Source organism: Morone saxatilis, unplaced genomic scaffold (genome assembly GCF_004916995.1).
Source record: "Morone saxatilis isolate NCDOM2014 unplaced genomic scaffold, NCSU_SB_2.0 Contig24, whole genome shotgun sequence".
In the NCBI taxonomy this organism is placed as follows: domain Eukaryota; kingdom Metazoa; phylum Chordata; class Actinopteri; family Moronidae; genus Morone; species Morone saxatilis.
In genome coordinates, this window is record NW_023339807.1 from 8,111,288 (window position 1) to 8,135,123 (window position 23,836).

At 38.2% G+C, this 23,836-nt stretch overlaps 3 protein-coding genes across 5 annotated transcripts; 2 read left to right on the forward strand and 1 right to left on the reverse strand.

Moving 5' to 3' along the window:
* The first annotated feature begins 12,270 nt into the window (after window positions 1-12,270).
* Window positions 12,271-16,823, forward strand: LOC118335401 (nuclear receptor coactivator 7). 2 transcript variants are annotated; one of them, XM_035671658.1, is made up of 7 exons: window positions 12,271-12,382; window positions 13,165-13,360; window positions 14,244-14,390; window positions 14,508-14,660; window positions 14,776-14,871; window positions 15,109-15,182; window positions 15,409-16,823. In XM_035671658.1, exons 1-7 carry the CDS (start codon window positions 12,357-12,359, stop codon window positions 15,545-15,547), a joined length of 831 nt encoding a protein of 276 aa, XP_035527551.1. In that variant the 5' UTR covers window positions 12,271-12,356; the 3' UTR covers window positions 15,548-16,823. The 2 variants fall into 2 exon arrangements, with proteins under 2 accessions (XP_035527551.1, XP_035527553.1); XM_035671660.1 differs by lacking the exons at window positions 12,271-12,382; window positions 13,165-13,360 and adding an exon at window positions 13,398-13,885.
* A 954-nt stretch (window positions 16,824-17,777) lies between these two features.
* On the forward strand, window positions 17,778-21,336 carry hint3 (histidine triad nucleotide binding protein 3). The gene is made up of 5 exons (XM_035673061.1): window positions 17,778-17,921; window positions 18,537-18,654; window positions 18,892-18,961; window positions 19,561-19,687; window positions 20,350-21,336. The coding sequence occupies exons 1-5, from the start codon at window positions 17,829-17,831 to the stop codon at window positions 20,395-20,397; spliced, it is 456 nt and encodes a 151-aa protein (XP_035528954.1). The 5' UTR covers window positions 17,778-17,828; the 3' UTR covers window positions 20,398-21,336.
* A 49-nt stretch (window positions 21,337-21,385) lies between these two features.
* On the reverse strand, window positions 21,386-23,801 carry LOC118336412 (actin-binding Rho-activating protein). 2 transcript variants are annotated; one of them, XM_035673059.1, is made up of 3 exons: window positions 23,320-23,801; window positions 23,085-23,121; window positions 21,386-22,899 (listed from the first exon to the last, which is right to left on the reverse strand). In XM_035673059.1, the coding sequence occupies exon 3, from the start codon at window positions 22,889-22,891 to the stop codon at window positions 22,376-22,378; it is 516 nt and encodes a 171-aa protein (XP_035528952.1). In that variant the 5' UTR covers window positions 22,892-22,899; window positions 23,085-23,121; window positions 23,320-23,801; the 3' UTR covers window positions 21,386-22,375. The 2 variants fall into 2 exon arrangements, with proteins under 2 accessions (XP_035528952.1, XP_035528951.1); XM_035673058.1 differs by lacking the exon at window positions 23,085-23,121 and having other exon boundaries at window positions 23,320-23,797.
* Window positions 23,802-23,836: the final 35 nt, after the last annotated feature.

A 23,836-nucleotide genomic window follows, 5' to 3' on the forward strand; every position in this document is an offset into this window, starting at 1 on the left:
CATTGTTTCCTTTTCAGCTGAACACCTGCTGAGGCTAAATAACTAAATAAATCGCTCGGTTCTATATTGAACTGCAGATCATGTGTATCTCTGAACAGCACAAGTGTCGACTGCTTACCAGCTGCTGTTGAACAGTCTGGTGCATTTATCTGGTGATTCTGGTAGGAAATTAGCTTTTGAACATCTTGCATCAGATTCCTAATAAACTTGACAAACTTTTGCTGATGTTTTTATGTGGTGTACTGATATCTGTGTACTTATTCAACCAGTTTGACAACCATTATCTCGACCGATGCATTGTGCATTTGCACATGGACCATGACTGCTGTTGGTTTGATATCTCACTAGATCTGTAGATCTCTAGATGTAAGCTAGGACATCTTCTACCCTACAACTTCACTGCTGCGACTGGGCTGACTGGAAAATAGTTCTGACTGGCCAAGGGGCTGACAGAGTGAGAAAACGACACAGCAGAATCTTACCAAAAGCTTTAAGATTTTGAGTAATCCTGAGCATGCATCCTCCATTATACACTTATTTAAACATTATAACCCCATGTTATATGATGTGTCGTTTTAATGATAGTGACAGTGATATAAGTCCTTCACATGCTTGAGGCCTAACTTGTAATCTGAACAGTGCTGTAATCAAGCAGAGAGCAAACATAGTGATGTTAAGGGGCAGAATATAAATGTTTATTTATTTAGACTACATCTCCGCATTGGTAACGTGTCCCACATTGTCCCACACAAACATACGCTCTGTCCTTTTTTACTTCATTGTGTCTTTAGAGTGTACCCCCCACTTCACATCTCCACCCTGTGAATGGCCCAGGACAGGAGGACTCTGTGATTAAAACTGCCCAGGAGATTATTGGCATCAGTGATATTGATGAATTAAGAAACCTGCACAGAGCCAAAAGGATTCAAAACCCACTCCAGCCACAGCCTGTTCACCCTGCTGCCATCTGGGAAGAGGTAGGTAGAAGATTTAAAGGTCCAGTCTGACATTTAGGAGGGCAAAAATGGAATATAATATACATTGATGTGTTTTCATTGTTATATAATCACCTGAAAATAAGAATCAAAGTGTTTTTGTTACCTTAGGATCTACAGACACCACAGGTCAACTTCTGTAGCAGCCGCACATGTTAAATCGGCATGTTTCTACAGTAGCCCAGAAGGGACAAACTAAACACTGGCTGTGAATAGGACAGTCCATGTTTTTTGCACATTTTGCAGCCACCGTTGTTTCACCCCTACGCTTGAGTGAGCTGCAATCTGCAACTATACCACTAAGTCCTACACACTGGTCCTTTAAAAGTCAGATAACCATAAGCACAATAATATCCAAACACCCCAAAGTACAGAAATGAGTAGTAAAAATGCTATTCATTTAACTCAATTTAATCAAAAACAGATCATTCTCAACTTCACTCAGTGTTCTTTCATGCCTCATCTCCCCAGTAGATGTCTTCATTGAGCTTCTGAACGTCCCTTTACCTGCATGCACAGCTGTTCATTCATTAATGAGCCATGCAGTATGCAGCATATTACTGTAGAGAGCAGTAGTTTGTCACCTCAACCAAGCTATCTCATTATTTTACTATTGTTCTAACTAGTTGCTGATATGTTGCTGTAGTTATTTGATATTGTATGAGATTTTCAGTCATGCTTTAAACAACTGAATTGGCCTCTTTTCTTTGTTTCTAGGAAAATTAAACTTGAATAGCAGGCCTTTTTAACAGCAATCATTAATACTCTTCATAGTAGGCAAAGTGCAGGTGTTCTATTTAAGTGACAGTGAGCCAGCATGACCAACACCTGGACCCTGAACCTGAAGCAGCTACAAATGGTCTACTGACTGTTACATAGCAAACATAAAATGCTGTCATTGTATCAACTTTGGGGTATTTATTCCTCATACTGTTGTAAACCACTTCCCATCTTTTTTTATTGAAGGAAACAGATTGAAATGCTTCCTGAAACTCTGAGGCAATATCCTAAACTTAAAGAGACTGTTATATCTAAGTGACATCTCATGTAGAAAAAACTATTGTTTCTGCAACCTACCACTGTCTCTTAACGTTTTGTTATGTATAAATAATTGGTGAGTACAGTTTGATGGTTATGTTTATTTATTAAAACATCTTTATTCATGTGCATTTTATTTAGTAGTTTATTACCATGTAGTGCTTTAACTGAGATGTTAAATCCCCCTCGACCTTACTAGCAGTGCTGTTACTGGTGACATCACAGAACTGATCAAGCAATTACATTACTGAACGTGTTGCTAAGTTATGAAACAGAACTGCCAAATTTGCTTTAATCCCAGTGAGTCTGAGAACAAATACGCCTCATTCCTAGGAGTAAGCATGGGTTTCATAATGGTTTTATAACACAGAGAAAGTGTTTTTGCTTTACACATCAACTGTTGCAAATAATATCTGTATTATTCTATATCTGTCAAGGCAATAAAAAAGGAAACAAATAAAATAATTTACATAACACTTCTAACTAGTTACAAAGTGCTTTACAGAAACAACCTGGGAAACCTTGGTGTTTTAACATGTTTCAATATAATATAATATGCAAAGTAGAAGAAAAATAATCCAATCTCTTAAATACAAATGTACAATAAAAATATGTACAATATATATTCTATATATAAAGAGCTGTACAGTGAAATAAATAAAATGTACAATGCATAATGTTGAATAAGGAATGGGAATTGTTCACAATGTAAAGAATATGTGCGTATAGAGAGATATGTTAACGTGGTGAGAGTTGTTGGCTGTGGAGGATAACCAGATGAGCAGTTGTAATAATTATAATACGATAAGTCAATGTGCATTGTAGACACTAAACCAAATGGGGAAACGTTGTTTGACAAACATTGTAATTAATGAGAACATTGCACAGGAACATAAGAATATTTTGACGTTTAAGAGGATCTATTGGCATATTTTAATCTAGTCTAGTGTAGTATAGTAACAGTTAACCGTCTTGGTCTCCTATATGGACGGACAAGGGGGGAAGGGGACTCACTTTGCTTACTTTCTAAGCAGACCTAAGAAAGAAGACAGAAGAAAGGTAACATGGGCGAACCTCTTTTTTTGATTTTCCAAAATCGGTCGCGGAGCGTTCTGGTCCAAAATTGCGGCCATACTGCGCCCCTCTTTTTCAGAAGGGATTCTCGCGCAGCGGTGTTCATCGTAAAGATAGAACCGCCACTGTATAGACAGGAGGGGCTCTTCAAAGTTCAAGGACCACAAGACACGTGCACATATCTTCTGAAAAGATTCCCATTACTAACAACATTTTTTATCATTATTTTATGTCATCTTTGTTTATCCAAACAACAAATAAAGCACAGAAACCTGCTTTCTTCTTATATGCATTTGCGGCCGCCTTTGACCTTTTCCATTATTTTACGCCAAACAAACATCATTTTTAAAAATAGAAAAGTGTTTTTATTGTAATTTTATATAAAGGGGCAGTTAAAATTGATTTGAAACGACTAGAAAAAAAATTGGAACCAAGGTGACAGTATCAAGTCTTGAAATTGTAAAGCAACATTTCACTCTCTTAACACTTTTACTTGTGTATTGATGCGAGGTGGCTGCACAACACACGGGACATATATGAGTCTGGATAGATGTGGATGTAAACTGCAACTTGACTGGGTGGCGGATGCATATACCCACATATGACGGTAATTAAAGTTATTGTCAAAGATCTGTTTTAAGCTTGCCAACACCTCATTGTCGTCATTAAAAAAAGGTTGTTTTCAGTTTTCATCATGGTTTTTGTTGACGAAATTAACACTGTATACAGGAAATTATGTTTAGTGTGAATTGTCTGTTCTGCTGAAATAAATCTTCTGTAAGCATCACAACCTGCACTAAATATAAAAAAATTCTTTATAAACAGGAAATTACCACTTGTGATGTCACTTCTATGATGCATGTCACTTTCTTAGACACAAGATAACACTAACCCCACAAGATATAACTGTTTTCACAGATAACTTTCCATGACCTGTAAAACTTATTTTAGTTCTCCTTTAATGTGTATTTAATGACAGTAAACAAGTAATCCAGAATTATTTTGTTATGTTCTATCAACAAAAGTGAAATATTCACTTTAGGAGAGACTAAAATATGTGTCCCTAAAACCATGTTGAGTGCCAGCTTATCTTTTCAATCTCAGTTGTGTTTGGTAGAACATTAACAAAACAGTTTAAATCTACCAATGTTGGATTCTGCACGTAGAAATGTCTGTACTCTTCTGTTGCACAACTTGTAGCATAACATTTTGTTTTAATTTAGTTAGTTACTCTTCTGTATGCACCGCAACCTGCATCTTATTATTTAGAAAGAGGGCTATGGTTTTGTGTACAGGAAATACTACATTCTCAATGCTGGGCGGAAACCTGAGCAGGGATTACCCAGATTGAACTTTACAACGAGTATTCAGTATAGATCAGCAATGATGTGACCTTGCAAGCCGATGTAAATGTCTCTTAGTTGGTTTTACACAAATATGACATATGTCTCATAAACATTTATGAGTTTAAACTGAGAACAAGCACTGTAACCTAAATACATGCCATGCCACCTGACTAGGTTAAGCATAGTCTTTGTGTGTAGAGCAGAGACAGGTCACTGCCACAGACTGCTGATTTGTACAGGAATCATGCCAGCATACTGAACCTGAAAATGAGATGGCAGCAGGACAGGTAGAGCTGGCAGGACAGTGAAAAGAGTGACTTTTAACCTCAAGTGTGAAATCAAATTGGACGAATGAACTTTGTTCAGCATGTTTTCAAAAGTTTACACAAACTAGTATATATGCCCTACATTGTGTGGGTCTTTCTTATAGAATCTCCCACACAAAGAGACCTATGATGGGTGGGATGATTCAAAGTTTCTCGAGATATGAGTCAACTTTAAAATATGTCACAGTCCCACTCGGATCATAGACAACAAAAGCTTATGACTTGCACACATTTACTTTTGCATTATTTATGAGATGTAGGCACAAACACAGACACAAAGAAGCAAACCACCTGTTATTGATCTAATTTGCTTATTTGGGAGGATAATTGTGCAACTGATGGACAGGATTTGATTCCTCTCTTACTCTTTTTCTAAACAAATTCCTAATAAAACACACACACCCCACTGCAACTAAAATAAAACATGCTTCACTTTCTTGTCTTGTTATTAATGGCACCTATTGTTGTATTTCAGGTGAGTAACTTCATTGCCTTATGTAAAAAAAATTTTACAATTTACATTTACCACAACTTCATATAAGAATGTACATTGATGCAACAATGTTCATAGACCTGGTTAGTTTATGGTAGTCCATAGAAGAATGCACAGCTACAGAGAAATGGATAGGGAGCAGAGTAATGCTGGCCTTGGCTGTTAGTCTAAAGTGCAAAAGTGACGGTTGCTCAGTTTGTTGAGAGTCAGGTTGGTTTTGGCAGGCCACCACAGTCTGTTAATCTGACAAAGGTACAACATAATTTCTTTTAAAAATCTAGATTTTAGACAGCCTTTTGAGGGTGATGGTGATGGTGAGCATTATTGGTCTTAAATGCTGTGACTGCTCTGGGAGCACAGAGGTTCTCTCTTTAGATTTCTTATAAACATTGAAAATTAAAACTGTAGGAAGTATACAACCGTAACTTCCCTATGCACTTGATGAGAGAGACTGTCACTGCTATCTTGTCTAAGTGAACTATATGAACAAACATATACACCTCCTGAAAATAAGCCACACACTTCCACCAAACAATTGTGTTTACAAGACCAAGAGTCTACAGTCATGTTAGCAGCTCTGTGAGGCTGCACTAACAGCAGGTATAGCAATGCTACTGTTAGAATTAACATTAGCTTTTGAGCTAAATGCTAATATCTAAAACCCCCCACAATGTGATTCTATCATGCTAACATTTAGCAGGCACTATTTACCATATTCAAAATTTTAGTAAGCAAGCTGAGGCTGATGGGAAATGTCTAATTTTGCTGAGGTATTTGTGGTATGAAACATTTGAGCTAGAACGTGAAACTAGATGAAAGGTTAAGGGATCACCAGAGTCATTAGGATTCATCCTCTTGGGACCATGGATGTTTGTTCAAAATGACATAGCAATCCGTCTAATAGCTGTTGAGATAATTCAGTGGTAGACTGACAAATTAACACCCATTTTTGTGACTTCTTGGGTTTCTTGGTCATTTTAGTCCACTGTTAAGTTGAAATGTTCATCATCATAATAAACATAAGTAAAAGGGTTGATAATGGAATCCTCAAATAACATTCAAAGGTTTATTGAGAAATACAGGAAATTATTGGTAATTACTCAGTAAGTGAGGTCCGTTGTAGTTCATCTTCTTTTTCTGTTTTTTATCTTTTTAATTTGGAAACAAAATAACAGGTTTCAGGAAGGTCATTTTTAATGTTTTTTTAAACAGAGGATTCAGTTTGAAACTGCGTACATTTTCTTGGTTAAACCATCCTTTCATCTTGTACCCACTGAAATTTCCCATGAATCAGTTGCAGAGAAAGTCCCACTTTGGCTTCCTCTTGAACATGTTGAACAGCTGCTCACTTGTAGTCTTTCTTAACCGCTGTGCTCCACAATGCATTTTGTTCTGTATGTGGGTCAATGGAAACCTTACTTTCTCAGAAACATCAGTGATTAACTCCCAGTCAGAGCCATTACACCATCATCAGGCCTAAACCTGTCCTTTATTACCTGCTGCTACACGTTGCATCAGAGTGTCACTAAATGGCATTTAAAGTTAAATGTGTCTGGGAACAAAGTGCTATGTAAGCAGTTTACCTCTGCAGGGTTGCAACTTGGGTTAAAGAGAAGGACAAGAGAATGAGGCATAAGGAAGGAGAAAGAATTGATACCATATATAGTCCTGGTGGTTGTCCTGAGGATGCATGTACTCTATGTACTTTGCTTTGTCCTGCTACTGCATTTTCTTTTCTTATAACTTAGCCTATACAGAAACACACTTACACACTTACATGCACAAACATAGAGTGCAAAAGTATCACCTTATCCGGCCCAAACCAGTTTTCGTGAGCTCTGAAATTTGGCTTCTCAGCATGCAGGCGAAAAAAAGAACAAAAGCATAATTGGATTAACCTGGTTTTGAGTGCTAATTCTTGCCAGAGAGCAGCCATGGGGAAAACGACTGTTACTGAACTAAAGGGAGTGGATAAATGAATGGAAACAGTTAACAACACACAGTTTGGATGTCAAGAATTCAACAAGTTAGAGCCATCCTTGGACTCCAGCATAGCTTCAGTTCTCCAAGGAATTAGCTAATAGGAGTAATAATAGAATGCTACAACTTTGTGTTTAAACACACACAGTTTCCTGGGTACACTGTGACTGCAAAACGCAACTTCAGCTAAATTTACAATGTTGCATTTGAAAGCAAGGCCACAGAAAACTATGTGAAACGTATGTTTTTAGTACTATGCATAATTAGAAATTGGATTATTCTCAAAATGGCAATAAAATATGTTCATAAAAAAACTAATAGTATTGCTTTATAAAAATTCCGACCGAGTTCTGGTAATGATCACAGCAGAATACAATTCACATGTAAAGCTGATCGAGCAGGACATTCAAGCTGATACACTTTCACCTGTAACCTTTATTCGAACTCACTGTGGCCATGCTCTCTGGATTGATTGACAAATGTTCAAACCTATTTTATCATTCAGACATGTACACTGTTGACTTGCATGCACATACACCCACACATAGACAGATGGGATAACTGACGTATAAATACACACTCATAAACAGATTCAATCTAAGCAGGAATGCCCCCGGAACGTGCACGCACACATGCAGACACACACAACCCGTACCTATGCACATGCACACACTTCACAACGTGAGTTTCAGCAATAACCCCTAATGGACTTTTGGATAGGCAGAAATCAATGACCCCGCAGGGTTCAACTTGTGGCCATGTAACTTTAAATTACTTCATTTTAGCTGTATGCTGACTCCAGAATCATACAAAGCTAAAGATAAAGTAAAGATGGGTACTTTTATAATAAAATATAATCATTTTATTTAACAATTTCATGATGGTTCAAAGCAAATTGTGTGCAGAGCTCAATGCACTGCAAATTAAGAAAACACATACAAATAGACTACACACAAGCAAATTATCTTCACCAATTAAAAAACACATGCATAGCATTAAGAAAAAATGCTGCAAAATGTGGAGAACACAACCAAACACTACCAACAGTAAACGACAAAACAAAAAAACATTTTACATTGTAAAAACATTGCTCCGTGGCGCAACTAGTGGTCAAAAACAGGGTATCTTTAATGCTTTCTCTCTGAATAGATAAAACTCTTCAACCAAACCACAAAGGTGATAAACATGTTGTTACTCTTGATGAAAAATAGCCCCTACAGCACAAGATATGTTCCCACATTTTTTAATAATTTAGACAAACTGTGCGCTCTCAGTGTATTCACTGATTCTTGCTTTCTAGGTGGCTCAAGTTCTACAGCTGCTCAGTCTGATCTAATGTACTAGGTTTGAAGAAAAACAGCCTGATTAAAGATAAAGATTTTAAAAATACAATCTAGAATAAAACACTGAGGGTCAGGCCTAGTGTATTTTATTACTTGGCCACTGTGTCATTTTCTACAATTGCCAGAATTAAACAAGTAGCATCCTGATAGAATACATTGAACTACAGGGCCAGTTTCATTGGAATAGGCTGCCAATGTGACATGAATAATCTTCACTTTCATAAGATCTTAATGGATATCTTAGGTGATTTATATGTTCGTGGTAAGAATGTGGTCTTGCACATAAGGACGCACGCATAAGGCCTGTTCAATCAACAATCAATATTTGTATTTATTTACCAGTGATAGACACTCAGGCTATAGATTTCTGAAAATCTAGAGACGTTTTCAGTTTACTCATGCACTATGAGTGTTGCAGTGGCACGTTTACTTGCACCACTAGGCTAAAGAGTGGCCCAACTTCCTTCTATAACTAAAACAAGACCTAATATGTCGGCCTGTTGAGTGTTTTTTTTGTGTGTGTGTGTGTGTGTGTGTGTGTGTGTGTGTGTGTGTGCATACACTGAACCCATGAGCATACTGGCTCCCAGACGTTTTTCCCAAGTCTGGTTGGAAGTGTTCATGCAGAAAGGATTTACAGGAATTGGAGGAGGGTTGAAGCAACAATAGCTCTACCAGAACCTATTACCAAGAAAATGACGCAGGCGTGTTGCGTTCATGTGAGGGTGTGTGCATTTAGTGTATTCATACATCATTTCCCAGTGACTCACAGCCTGTAAAATGATACCCTCACAATATCTGATGGTCAGTGTACATTCATACAGAAAAGAAAACTTTTTAAAACACAGTTGTTTGCAGCTACGTGACCATTGCCTTCTAGTCACTTTGTCTCACTATTCTGCCTTAACAAGAGAACTACTCAAAATATTAGAAATCATAGGTTAGTAAAAACAAATTGGGTAATCACAATGATGTAAATCATATGAGAAATAGATGATAAAACACTTATACATATTAGTACATTCAGTATGATTTACAGATACAGACATTCTACCTTAATCGCAAACTGTAAAAGAGTATTTAAATTACATTTTAATGTTTTGAAGGTTTTGTACCGATTATTTTTCTATGGTCTACCTTTTGTTCAAATATATCCTTAAATTATATAAACTAATTTGTCCATTAATCTGTCCATTATGTTCAATCTTCTTTAAGTTCAGTTGCATATTTTAAGAGAAAAATATTTTCTTGCTTTCTTGAATGACAGGAAATACTGCAAACCAGGTTTGTTTTAGTGGGAACCAAAACAGAGTTACTGAAACCTTCTAGTGTGAGCAGTTCATTCACCAATGGTGCATGTGTTGTTCACTGCTATTGGCACAGCGTAGTCTTCTGACTAATACAGGGACTCAAGCTGAGGTTTTTCTGTGCAGACTTTAAAAGGGTTGTTTAGTAACAGTGTAGAGTTCTTCTGCATATGTGTACACATGTGTAGGATTGACATGTATGCATGCATCAGGTATGAGTATAGGCACATGCATGTCTGCTGGTCTTTGTACATATGCATGTATATATGTATATATCTGTCGCTTTAAATGTGTATATCTGTGTTCCTATGTGTTTGCTTATAGATTTAGTCTGTTTGTCAGACCGAACACTGTCTCAAATTGATCCACTTCATCCTATTTCTCTTGTGTAAGAACATCATGACTGATTGTTGACCCCAGAGTCTCTCTATTGTAATCTCCATGAACAAACCTGTGTTTAAATTTCTGGAACCCCTATCATTTTGTAATTTAGCAAAAGTCCTGTCATTGTGATGAATGTAACTTTAAATATATTGTACGTGTACCTGTCTTTTTACATTATATATCTAGAATTAGGTGTTAAATTGTGTACAAATTATTAGGTGCTGAAGTGAAGAAAAGACTGTAGAAAGATCTAGTCACAAAAGTGAAGAAATTTGGAAATAACAAGCTCAAAGCAGCTCACATAAATAGGATTACTGCTTCAACAGCTCAGCATGTTTACATCATCTGGCCAATTGAGAAGTCTGTTTATTTATGTTAACTACATAATCCTAATGACCACAGATAGAAGAAACAGACAACTCTGTGATTCTGTTTGAGCATTAGCATAGAGAGATAATAGCCAACACTGGAAATTGATCAAGTTTAAATGACTTGTATTGAAGATTGATCATTTGTGAATAGTCAACACTGCAATCAAGGTGTGTTGCTGTGATTAAATCTTGATATAAAGGCTTGAGCCTGATAGAATGGATACCTTTAAGATAAAGGCCTCAAATAACAGATGCAGGGAGACAGAGATGAGTTTATGTAACACTGAAAAACTGTGTGCACTGAAAAACTAACAAACACACACACACACACATATATATATACACTGAACATGAACATTCTTTGCCACTGAATAAACACAATGAATGCCTGCTACACCATCACACATCATTAAAAAATCCTCATCTGGCATAATCCCCAGAAGCTCCAAGTCTAATGACGGTCTTACTCTAAGTGTGTTGGTAATATAAACCACAGCCATTCCTTTATCCACTGCTCACTCACTCATTTCAGACTGACCAAACAGTGTTCATTACTTCTGCTTTTGGATTGCTCAAGGGAAACCTAAGAGGGAGGCAGAATGACACACAGAAAGAGAGATTCTGCAAGAAAAGAGAAAGGAAAAACAAATGTGAAAGAGGAATATGCAGAAGAAGTATCCTTTAAATGACAGTACACCGCTGTGTAAAATACTCAATTACAAGTAAATATCTTCCATTCAAAATTTATAAAAGGGAAATAGTTTGACATTGGGGAAATATGCTTTATGGCCAAGAGTCAGATGAGATTATCAATACTACTTTAATGTCTGTACTATACAGATGAAGATCCAGCCAACAACCAGTTAGCTTAGTTTAGCTCAAATCCTGGAAACATAGGGATCTATCTAGCATGGCACTGTCCAAAGGGGACAGGTAAAAGTATTATTAACAAAGTGCACTAACAGAATTAAAAGTGAAAGGCTGCTGCCACCGCCATATAATTATATAATTTGAATGTTTTACTAATGCATTTACATGTAAGCAGCATGTTAATGTTGGATCTGGTTGAAGTGGAGCTGTTTTTAACAACTTGTTACCTTAAGTATAACAAAGTACTGTATTTTTTATGCTTTTCATGGGTTTTTAAATCTTAATCAGGAAAGTAATTAGTAGCTGTGAGATGACAGTTGCGGAGAGTAAAAGGTACAATATATTCCCCTGAAAGGGGAAATATATTGTAGACTTGTAATTGATTCACTTTTCACCACTGATGGGATTGTAAGAGAGATCAGATATCAGGGAAGGCTGAGAGACAGAAACAGAGTGAGGATGGCACAATGAAAAAGTAATCAAACGGACAGACAGATGTACAGGCTTTATCTTTCAGTCAAGCCATCTCATTCAGTCACTGAGCCACTACCTTGACACAGTAAGGACAGGGACCAGAGCAGGTCAAGTTAATGTGTCACCACATTGTGAAATCATTGTGTGAATGTGTGCAAGTCGTGTAGAGCTGTAAAAGGAGAAAGGGAGGGTTTATGGTCAAAGGGGCTTATCTCAACGATTGATCCTCTGGTATAAAATGCCTGCAATGGCTGAAGCTCAGAGTGGACATGCTGCTTCAGCACTGAACCTCCAACCCAACTACTCTCTCCCTCTCCTTACAGTTTACCATCAACGCCTTTCTCTTCTATCAGCCATGGGAGTTGCATACAGCGTTGGAGAGTAAGTGAAACAAATCATCATAGCATTTGTGAACATTGTTCTGCTGGGTCCTGTTATCACGGCGCTAAACAGATTTTGATTTGCTTGCTTCAGTTAATTCAATCAAGAAAATATGAGCTTAGACTTGCAAAGACCATTGGATTATGACAACATTTTAAAACCAATCTTCTAAATTTACATGTGCAAGGGGGAGTTATTTTTATCATTCTATGGTAGAAAGAGGTTTTTGCAGTGCAGACTGGTATGTGGAGCTCAAAGAGTGAACAGTTGTATGTATAGCTGGAACAAAATCAGAAAGGGAGGAGTAGAGAAAGAGAGAAGCATGACTAAGTTAAACATTCCTAAATCACTTCCAGGACTTCGGCAAGGAATAGCAGAGAAGTCAGTCTCTTCTGGGGAACTGTAGGAAGGAAGTAGCAGAATTCAACATGAATGGCAGGGGTCCCCAATGTACACTTATGGTCTCGGTTAGCCTTAGTCCAGCGGGATTAATGCTAAAAGATGCATGCTTCACTTTCCTGGCATTCATTCCAGGCAAGTCTCAACAGATATTAGAGTATGGCAGAGTGGCATTTGCGCAACTTTCAAATAGTTTTCTCTTTCATGGGAAGGTTGATGTCACTGTCATTAATGCTTTAAAGAAGAGATGATGTAACATACAGTGTTGATTAAAATCCTTTAATTCTAGCTATAGCAGGCCACATGAATAAAGACTCATTTAGGTACAATATACAATGATTATCTGTAAGTAAAAAGTGCACTTTGCCCCTTTGCTTTGACAGGGTTGATCACCTCTACACCTTCTTTGTGCAGTGGTCACCAGAAATCTATACCAAGGGCAACAAGAAGCACCGGCAGCCCCGCTACCTCATTAGAGAGAAACATCAGAAACGCTATCTGGTAGTGGAGAAGAACAAGATGGCTGTGATAAACAAGCTCCTCAGTAACCCTGTCAACTCCACTGTGAAAAACTGGGAGGTAAGGTTTGCACAAACACACACACATAATGTAAGGTTAAACAAAAGCCATCTGTCACTCTCAATAAATCTCCAATTGCAGGTTTACATTAGGTCAAGACAATATGCAACAGCTTTTCATTTGTAGATTAACATGAAGTATTCCCGACTTACAGTAACTGAGGCACTAAACTGCTTGGCAGTTATCCCAGAGGTTGTGGGAAATCCCACTGTTTCTAAATATGGGCATCTTTCTTCCTCCACATCCTCTACTTTCCTGTTTAGAGAGAAAAGAAACTGTTGGGTATCAGAGCCAACCAATGAGAAGCTGCTCCACTCAAGTTTCCAACCAATGACATTTCAGACGTAGAGAGTAAAAGTAACCCAGAAAGAGTACAAAAGGGATGGATGCTTGCTGGTTTGGTTAGCAGACATGTGGTACTACAGAGTGCAGAGCTTGACAGAGAAACCAGGAGACATGAAGCTGCTGCTAGAAAAAGTCAAAGTGCTTTATTTTGCCAGTAACTGTGTGGAGCCGTATGTTGAGGTAGGACTACTATGCTGCATGTCCTCATTTTAGGAGATACTGCATTTATGGGGTAAAATACTTTACTTTAGGGGTAAAGCATGTTTTATATCACCCATACATCCTAATCCAGCAATCCAGTTATGAACAGTTGTGATGCTGCTGTGTTTAACCTGTCCCTGCATCTTGCAACTTACTCCTGCAAGAACATGTTTACTCTAGATTTTACATGAGCAGTATCTGTGAATGAGTCAATTAACCACAGACCACACGGCTGTACAGTAAAATGTCACTAAAACAAAACTAGGACATGTGAAAAGTGAGAGCATGAGGAGGGTTGATTTCTGACTGTCTTGATGCATCTTGTGCCCTCATCCAGATTATCACAGTGAAGGACTCCAAGCGACGTTTGAGTCTGTGCAGCTCGGAGGGCTCCGAGGCAGAGGAGCCCGAGGACCAGGAGGAAGTTAACCTCCCTGTCCTTGGTGACCACAGCCAGCTGCTGGATGAACACCACCTGAAGAGAGTAAGTTACTGCAACACAAAATAATCCAAGTGGATGATCTGGCAAAGATTACAGTCATCAAGAAATGTTTTGCCTTTTAGTGTTACATCTTTTGATCAACAACTCCTTTTCCAACAGCTTTCTACTCAGATTCCAGCAAGGACCCAGGGGTATACATGGCAACTGGTCTACAGCACAGCTATCCACGGTAGCAGCCTGAAGACTCTGTACAGGAATATGGCTGATCTGGACAGTCCTGTGCTGCTGGTCATCAAAGACATGCACAAAAAGGTTTGCATCTTTATTTTAACTCTCCAACACTTTTCAGGACCCAACTGCAGTCACACTGATACTTTGATTAACAATTATGTCTGTGGGTAACAACCTGTTTTCTTGGTCTTTTCAGGTGTTTGGGGCCTTTTCTTCCGAACCGTTCAGAGTCAGTAAATACTGCTACGGCACTGGAGAAACCTTCCTGTTCAGCTTCAACCCTGACTTCCAGGTAAGAGTTTAATTATGTCTTGTTAGTCTGGTTACAAATTATATCTACCAGAGATCTAGTGTGTTGTTATTACGAGAAATTATTTTTTTTCCTCATTTATATTACAGTTTGCAACCATTTAAGAGCAATTGTCTAGTTTAGGACATTTTTGTTAAGTATGAATTTCACATATTTTTGAATCATGTGCACTGGATTTGAACACACGTTTCTTATGTGTCACATTTGGCATTTTCACAGGCGTACAGGTGGAGTGGTGAGAACTCCTATTTTGTGAGCGGCAACCTGGAATCTCTGGCGATTGGAGCAGGAGGGTAAGTTATGAGGTTGATTTAATTAATTTCCTCTATAAAATACAGACTAAAGGAAATGGCCCACAGTCAATCTGTCAGTGTCATAAAGTAATTAAAAGAACCATATAATATTTACTCTAACTGCTACCTGATATCCAGGATTACAGTTCCTGTTATCTGAGAGCATAAAACATTAGCAGCTTTTAAAAGAGTTTACATTAACGTTCTATTTTTTCTTGGTCTGCAGGGGCGGATTTGGCCTGTGGCTGGATGATGATCTATACCATGGTTCAAGCTTTTCCTGTCCCACCTTCCACAATGAGTCTCTCTCCTCACAAGAAGACTTCATCGTACAAGACCTCGAAGTCTGGACTGTGCAGAACTGAGGGAGAACATCTGACAAGATGAGATGAAAACAAAGTAGAACCCACTGGACTGTCAGGAGTTACAAAACTTCTAGACTTCAAGGACCATGGGTGATTTAGCCACACTGTACAAAACCTGATAGGGCAGTTTCTATCATCTGTGCATCTGGCTCAGATTAGCCAATAGTATGAAGCCTGCTCTAGTGGTTCTTGGGCTGGACTTTCTCTTTATACTGGTTTGAACCGCGCCTGTTAACAAGTGGCTGGATGAAATCCTGAAATTCAGGGTTGGCTATTCATCAGTAGCCCCTTGCTAAGCACAGTAAGTAACTAGCATGTGAAGCTTTAAGCCCTTCAGTGCTCTCCCTTGGCTGTGGACGTTATAATACAAAGCTCACAGTAGCACTGGTGGATAAAAAAAAGTCTGTAACAACTGTAAGCACATTAATTTAATTGATAGAGACAGGAAAGGGAGGTGAGAGAGAGGGGATAACACGCAGCAAAGGGCCATAGGTCGGACTCGACCCTGGGCCGCCAAAACAGGGACGCTGGAGTGTTGGTACATGGGGCGCCAGCTCTAACAGATGAGCTTTCTAGGCACCCCAGGAAGTTTTCATTTTCTGTCTAAAAACTGAGCAGGTTTGTGAAAAGTATCTTTAAAGTAAATCTTTAATGTAAAGTATCTTTAAGACCAAAAAAGTTTAGTAATTAATTTATGGTAAAAACACTGAAACATGATAGGGCCCACAATGGCCTATCTGGACTAATTGTACTAAGTGTTTTCTTACATGAGGTCTGATTTTAATGTTCTCCTTTTTAAAACTACAGCTGCAGATGGTGACCTATCTACTCAGGTTCAAAAATAAAAGTATAGGGTTACACTATAAACAATTATTATCTGTGATGTGTGCTGTTTGTGGAGGAAGGGACCTCAACTGTTAACTGTCATTTCTGTTTTTGGAAAGTGACACACCTGCTGCCTATTTGCCTAAATGGAAAATATTTTATTAAGAAATAGAAAACATTTTGAATCTTTAATTTTTTTTTATTTTGCTATCTATCTATTTAAATGTATTTAAGAAAAAAAAACAGATAAGCAAAGCAAAATTTCATGTTGTTCCTGTTTGTCTGTTTGTTTTACATTTCTTCATGTTTGTGTGTAAATCTGAGTCTGCCAGGCAGTGCTGGTACTGCCACTGTAATTTTGTGGAACCACATTAACACTTTTTCTTTCCTGGTGAAAGATGATGTTTTCATAGCATTCATATTTCATTATGAATAAATCCTTAAAACAACATCAGATATTTCTCTTTATTATATTTGTGTTCAATTTTCTCTAACATAGCTGCACAGAAGGCCACAGAAATACCACATTAGAATTAGCAAAGAAATTTATGTTTGTTATTGTATGTTTGATAGCAAAATAGTCAGAAATTAGAACCTGCATCACAGGTTTGATTCGATGTTTTGTTTTCTAGGCTATAGTACAGCATTTTATATGATATGTGGAGAAAAGTGTAATGATACTAAGAAATTAGAAAGCAAGAACAAAATAATTTTAATCAACAACAAAACATTTGAGAGAATTTAGAGGTTGATCTGCAAAATACCAGAGGAAAAAACAAGCCAAACCACAGCAGATTTCCCAGTATAGTGGGTGCCCACACCCACTACACTGTGCTCACAGACTCGTACCCTTTCCATGGAAACAAGTTCACAGAAAGGCCAAAAACATCAACAAAAAAATACATTTATTTATTTTTAATCTTTAATATTGCTGGCTTCAGACCTCAGCATAAAGTGTGTAACATTTAGGAGGATCTATTATCTATCAATTCTCCCCTTTTTAATAGGACCACATAGTCACACTAGTCCAAAAGTCTCAGGTTAGGTTAAAATGTAGCTTCATCCTTATTGCTGTAAAGAAACAGTCCTGTCCCTAGAGTCACCAACCCCCATTACAATGTGACTGAATTTTTGAGTAAAATATAGGGAAGCCAAATTACTTCATGTGCAAAATAATGAGGGATGTGTGTTTTCATGAAGCACATTGATACGCTGAATTCAGGCATTTGACAAAAATAGGAAAAGTTAGAAAAGTTAGACAAGGATTTTGGACAATTAAGTGATACAGTTGATAATCAGGTAAATTGAGTTACCATATATAACATGTTAAACCACATCGCTCTCTGGTGGCAGCATTCTTCCCTTGCACTTTTAGATCGGCAATCTTTCGGTTTCCCCTTGTCAGCTCGATGACCTCTGGGATCGACTGTGCGGTCTGACAGTTCACTGTACAACGATGGCAGGAGTCGAGGCTACACAAGGATATGACAAAAAATGTATTTTCTGCAAGATTGTAAACAATGAAATGGGCACGGAGCTTCTTCACAGTGTGAGAATATTGTATTTATTAAATAATATTGAGTGCCAGGCTAGCTAGCGTTAGCCTGTTGCCTTTGTAGACAGCTGTGTTCAGAAGCAGCGTAAGTTAATTAGCTCTGTAACAACTGGCTTTGTGAGGATGTAGCTAATGTTTCCTTTTCTTTATGTAACGTACGGTGTAAGTTAATTGTAGTAACATTTGTATTCAGTCCTGTAGTTTATAGTTTTATAGATTTACTGGTCTGTTGCGTTGTGTTGTTGGGTGTGCCTCAGGGTTTCCCCTTTAAATTCACGGGTTGTTGTTGGTGTGTTGTGTTCTAGCTTGGTCCTGTTTTATGTAGCTCATGTTTGCCAAACCCTTTCACACCAAGGTCCCTTGATACATTCAGCTACATTTATTTAATCTGAAATACACGCTCACTGGAGGTTCCTGTTTGTAAACCACAGTAGAAGCTAAGGAGGTCTTCAGTTAGGTGAATACATATGTAATTTAATTAAATTAAATTGTAGTTATAGTAATAAGTGCACAGAAATAAACACTACAGTCTGTTCCCATTTACCCTTCCAGTCCTGAAGCTGACTTATTAATATTATTTGCTGACTAATTCATTTATCTCCGCTGCAGGATGAGGAAATCTCGTGTTTCAGAGACATCAAACCTGGAGCTCCCCACCATTACCTGATCGTCCCAACCAGACATGTTGGGAACTGTAAATCACTCAGCAAAGAACATGTGCCTTTGGGTGAGGTTTAAACTAAAGGTCTTATTGCTGGTGCTTGTGTAAATGGTTGCAGTTGCATAGATAAACGTATAGATGTAGCAGTCCTGTGGACAATTGTATCTTGTGTTAGCTATTTGTCAACTGAATAAAATATAGTTAATTAAAAGCGATACTCTTTTTCAGTCAAACCCCTCTTATTTTAAATGACAAATTGTATTGTGTTTAAAAAGGAACATGTGCTTGTATTGTCACATCCAGTGAATCGGATGATCGAGACAGGAAAGGAGATCCTCCAGAAAAACAACGTAACAGATCTCAGTGATGTCAGGTGGGCTGCATTGAGTGGAACATTTTATAGTACACAGCTCTCCTCACTGATGGTTAATTCCTCCCTCACCTTCCAAGTGCTGAGGAGAAACTATGGTGGCCGTAAAATGTGCGAAAAACGTGAACAACCCTATTTAGAGACAGTGTTTAGTTTGTCTACTTTGGGCTACTGTAGAAACATGGCGGTTTAACATGGCAGATATAAACGTCCCTTTCTAAGGTAACAAAGACATAACGATTCTTATTTTCAGATGAATACACTAATAAAATCATACCTATGAATATTATATTACATTTCTGTCAATAGATCCTACTAAATGTTACACACCCTTTAATAACGATTAATATTGATAATCAACACTGCGTGTCTAGATAGACAAACAAGCAAACAATCCACAGTGATGCTAGGTGATGATAAATATCACAGTATCTATAATGTAGTGTAAACATTTCAGTTTACACTACATTAAACTGTTCTCCAAGTGAACAGTATTATTTAATCTAATGGACAACTGATTATTTAGCTTTGGTAACATATCTGTTGCTTTGTTGGCGTAGCGACAGTGAGACTGTGCAGTAAAGCCTTTACTTTGTCTGCAGGTTTGGTTTTCATTGGCCTCCGTTCTGTTCTGTCACACATCTACACCTTCATGTCCTGGCACCTGCCAGTCAAATGGGCTTCATGTCCCGCCTCTTCTACAGACTCAACTCCTATTGGTTTATCACGGTAAGCCCCCTCTTCGGTATTTGTAATAGAAATGCAATTGTACATTTAAAGATCTGTAAATATCCATATCATAAAATAATCATTTCTTGCCGGCAACATGGTTTAAAAGTGTAGAGGCAGTTCACTAATAATTAATATCTAATAATTCAACAGGCCCATTGTTTTTACTGATCTTTCATGTTTCTCTAAGTCACTCACTAAGAGTGTGTTCAGTTTCTTTTCACAGAAGTATTCATGTGAGAATGAGAAAATATGGTGGTGATTGATTGGCTTACACTTATAAGAGCCAGCCTCTGCCTCCTGATGCGTGAGGAATTTACAGTATAAAAGCTGGTATTATAGCAGTAACTGACAAGAGGTCAGTCGCTGTAGATCATAATCAACTCATGAATCTCATATTTAGTTCAGTAATTCTCTTAGTGACACCAACCTGTGGTGCCACCAGGTAAGACTTTTAGGTCAGGTGGTATTGCTGAGCAGCCTGTGAATGTAGCAAAAGACCTTTTTATTTGGGCGCCCATATTAACAGATTAGAGCAGTCACAGCAGCAGCCACAGCTGACATGCTGTAAACACTGCGCCAGACACAGTTGTTCAGGTAGGCAGTGTGAACCAAAGGTGAGTCTAATTTCTGTTCTGTCCATGTCTGTTAATGTGTTGCAGGCAGATCAGCTGATTGAGCTTCTCAACTCTAAAGGAGAGACCAACTGATCACTTGCTTTGGATCCAGTTCTTTTACGACTGTGATGAAGTGACTGAAATATCCACCTTCTTATAGATGTCATTTTGGATTATACACAGCCACATTAAGTTGCTCTCTGTTTGGCCGGAGCTGACGACAGTATTTTAAACTGGTGACATATTTGTGACAAGAGACCACTTGGTTTTATTTTTGGTATCAAAACTTTTCAGACTGTATGCCAAATCTTGTTTCTTGCTAATTGAGACATGACACATATGTTCAAGGATCAAGGTAAACAAATTTTTTTTAATATTTTTACAGAAGAAGATAATTGAATCTCCATTAATCCGCCATAATAAAATGTATTTACGTTATGGACCAAGTAGCATACAGTGTGATTAACATCTGTTAATCACCAAAGACAATGCTGAAGGCATCCTTTCTTTGTATTGAATGTAAAGGTGAACTGAGTGGAACAGTAGATGTATTGAGGTGGTATTTCAACCAGAAACGCACATACAATTAATGGTTTGATTTCTTGACATGCAGGACTCTGTTAATGCTTTACAAATTTGATTTTATGCATGTGTAACAGAAATTAATCTAAATCTTTTTTGTTTAATTCATATACTGACACTATTGCTGTGTATACTATGTTATGTTGAGTTATATCTTTACTGATGGGCATTTTGTGGCCTAGACTGGCTCGGCTGCTTTACAGTGGAGGCAACTAAGGCATCCTCTGATGTTCTAAAGGGTGCTTAATGATCTCAACAAGCACTGAAATATAGTGCAGTATTTGTTAATACATGCTCAATTTTTTGATTTGGTGTAATGTCTCAAGATTGTATTCAGATATATAACATGAACTGATTGGTTGGTGCATGAAGTGAACAGGTACGCTCTACTTTACTGCTGAATGTTAAGGAATGTAAAGAAAGACGATAATACTGTATGTACTGTACGAAAGTGTATGCACTTTAAGAATGAATTGAATTTAGAATAAATAATATATTGCTGCTCCTCAGTGTGTTTCTAATGTACTGAGTCCTAGATATCAGTTTACATTCTCTCTCCCAGTCATTGGTTTAACTACACCAGTCAGTGCTTACAGTTCACAAAGCACAGACAGTAACACAATAACAGAGAGGGCACTGTTCTTTCTTTCTTTATTATACAGTAAGCAGTACTTGGTAGTTGTTCAATATACTACTGTCTTATGCTAAAAAAATTATTAGTTTGCATGGCCATTGTGTTTAATAGCAGCAGATATTATGGCTCATATCAGTCAGTGCATAGTTTACTATGTAGTTCTCACTCCATTAAAGCACCGTTTTTAGTTCATTGAACATCTGTCTCACTGTGGAGGTTTACCAAGTTTCAAACTCTAATGACAAAAAATTACAAAGCACACTTGTAATAAATAAATGCTCTGGAGCACCCAAGCCAAGTCAGATCAAGTTCATCCTATAGCACCATATTGTCTGTCACAGGCAGCCTCATGTTCTCTTTGGCTTTGGTTCAGTCTCATTAACCACTCTGACTTCATTTCAGCTGCTCACCGCTACACTTTCCCCGCATTAAAAAGCTAGTGAAGGAAATGTAGCAAAAGGGATTTCTTTTAATCTCTCCACTGTTATTTAGAGCCGGGGGATTCAGCGTCACTGAGAGAAATCTAGTGTATGAAACGCATGAAAATCTACTATTTCTGAACACAGCTACAAAGATAGATGCCGTATGTTTAGCATGAGGAGAAAATGCAGCAGTATGCCTAATGTACATTGTGCAGGGAAGTGGTGTGGATGTTTACCCACTGAGGTTTCTTAAGTAAGCAAAAAAAAAAAGCAATTTTTTGAAAATAAAAGTGCCATTACGTCTTTAAAGCACAATTGTGTGCAGTCCCCTGCTTTTTGAATACTACAATGAGTGCTGTCATGAAGTAGCTCTACATATGTTATGCATGTAACGCATGTGAATCAAGGCATAAACGCTATTCCAAGTTTTTCATCACTGCAACAGAGTGATAACCACATGGTCATCCTGCCCCTGCCACAGCATTTCCCCCTCAAATTCAACCAGCCTCTGCTTCCTCGCTCGTAGAAGAATCCCCACCAGTTTATTAGAGATAGTCACATAACGCTCAAACAGTTTCCCGAATTCTACAGTGACCACCCCGTCTTTGTCTCTGGGCTCTCCAATGTTCCTTATCACCTCACACAGCTCCTGAACCTCTCTGCTGATGTGTGTGTGAGCATCCTTCCCCCGCTGCTCTGTCATGGAGCCCTGCAGGGGCCTCCCGTAGTCATCCTGCCCCCTCAGAGGGACCACCACACTGGGCCTGGTGTCGTGACTGAAGGGGTTGTGCTTCTGGTACTCCTGGTGCTCATTGGACCACTTCTGCCAGTTCTCCTTTAAACCTTTCACAGAAACGATGCACACTGCAGTGTCGTCGCTAAACTGAGCAGGAGCTAGGACGTTATCTTCAGTTCCCATGCCCGTGGGGCTCTGGCTGTTCGTCCCCATCACTGATTCTGTTGCACGGATCATAACATAGTTTTGATTAGTAATTTCTACATACAGAATAATGTATACTCAATGATGTTGTACTCAACGAATTATAGCCATTTAATGGTTTTATTGCTTTATTATTTTAAAAAACAACAACCAATAATCATCTAAATACTCTTTGGATTTACAGCTGAATGTTATATTTCACCTGTTTCCCTGTGTTTTTGTGATCCAGCTGTGTAGATCTGTATAGGAATTAATGGTAAGTGATGATTGAGTTCAGCTGTTTTAGACCACAGTCTGAATCAATTGACAAATCATAAAAACTAAAGAAAAGTGAAAACACAAAATCAGTATCAGTTCATTAAAAAACTAGAAGAAGTGAACATCCTGCTTTGTAAAGTCAGTACAGAGATTTGAGTTATTAACATGATCCAACTTACATGTCACACACTGAGTCGATCCTCACTTCACCTGCAGAGATCTTTCATTTCGGCCGAAGTGCAAACCCATCCTGTGGTTAAACTGTAACTGTGTTGTTCACTTTAACAATATTGCAGCAATGCTGACAGCAGCAGAGTGCGGACGGTCCTCTGTCCCGAGGCAAAACCACTGTGATGGACATCCGTCTCGGCCAATGGGCTGTGAGAGCAGATCCGGGCAGCCAATCACTGACCAGAGAGGGAGACAAGGTGGCTCTGAAGTAAAGCAGATTACAGCCTGGAGAGGAGTTTATCCGGGCACACCAACCAATAGTGACTTATTGATAACAAAAAGGTTGCTATAGGTGACATGTTGTTGTTTTGGTAAAGACAAACAAACCAACCAACAAGCAATTTAACATAGCAACTTCAATTCGGACAAAGCCACCATATTATATTAAATTATATTATTAAATCTTATATTAGCAGCAGCCAGTGGAAACATCTGTTATCCGCCTGTAGATATGTATAAAAACCC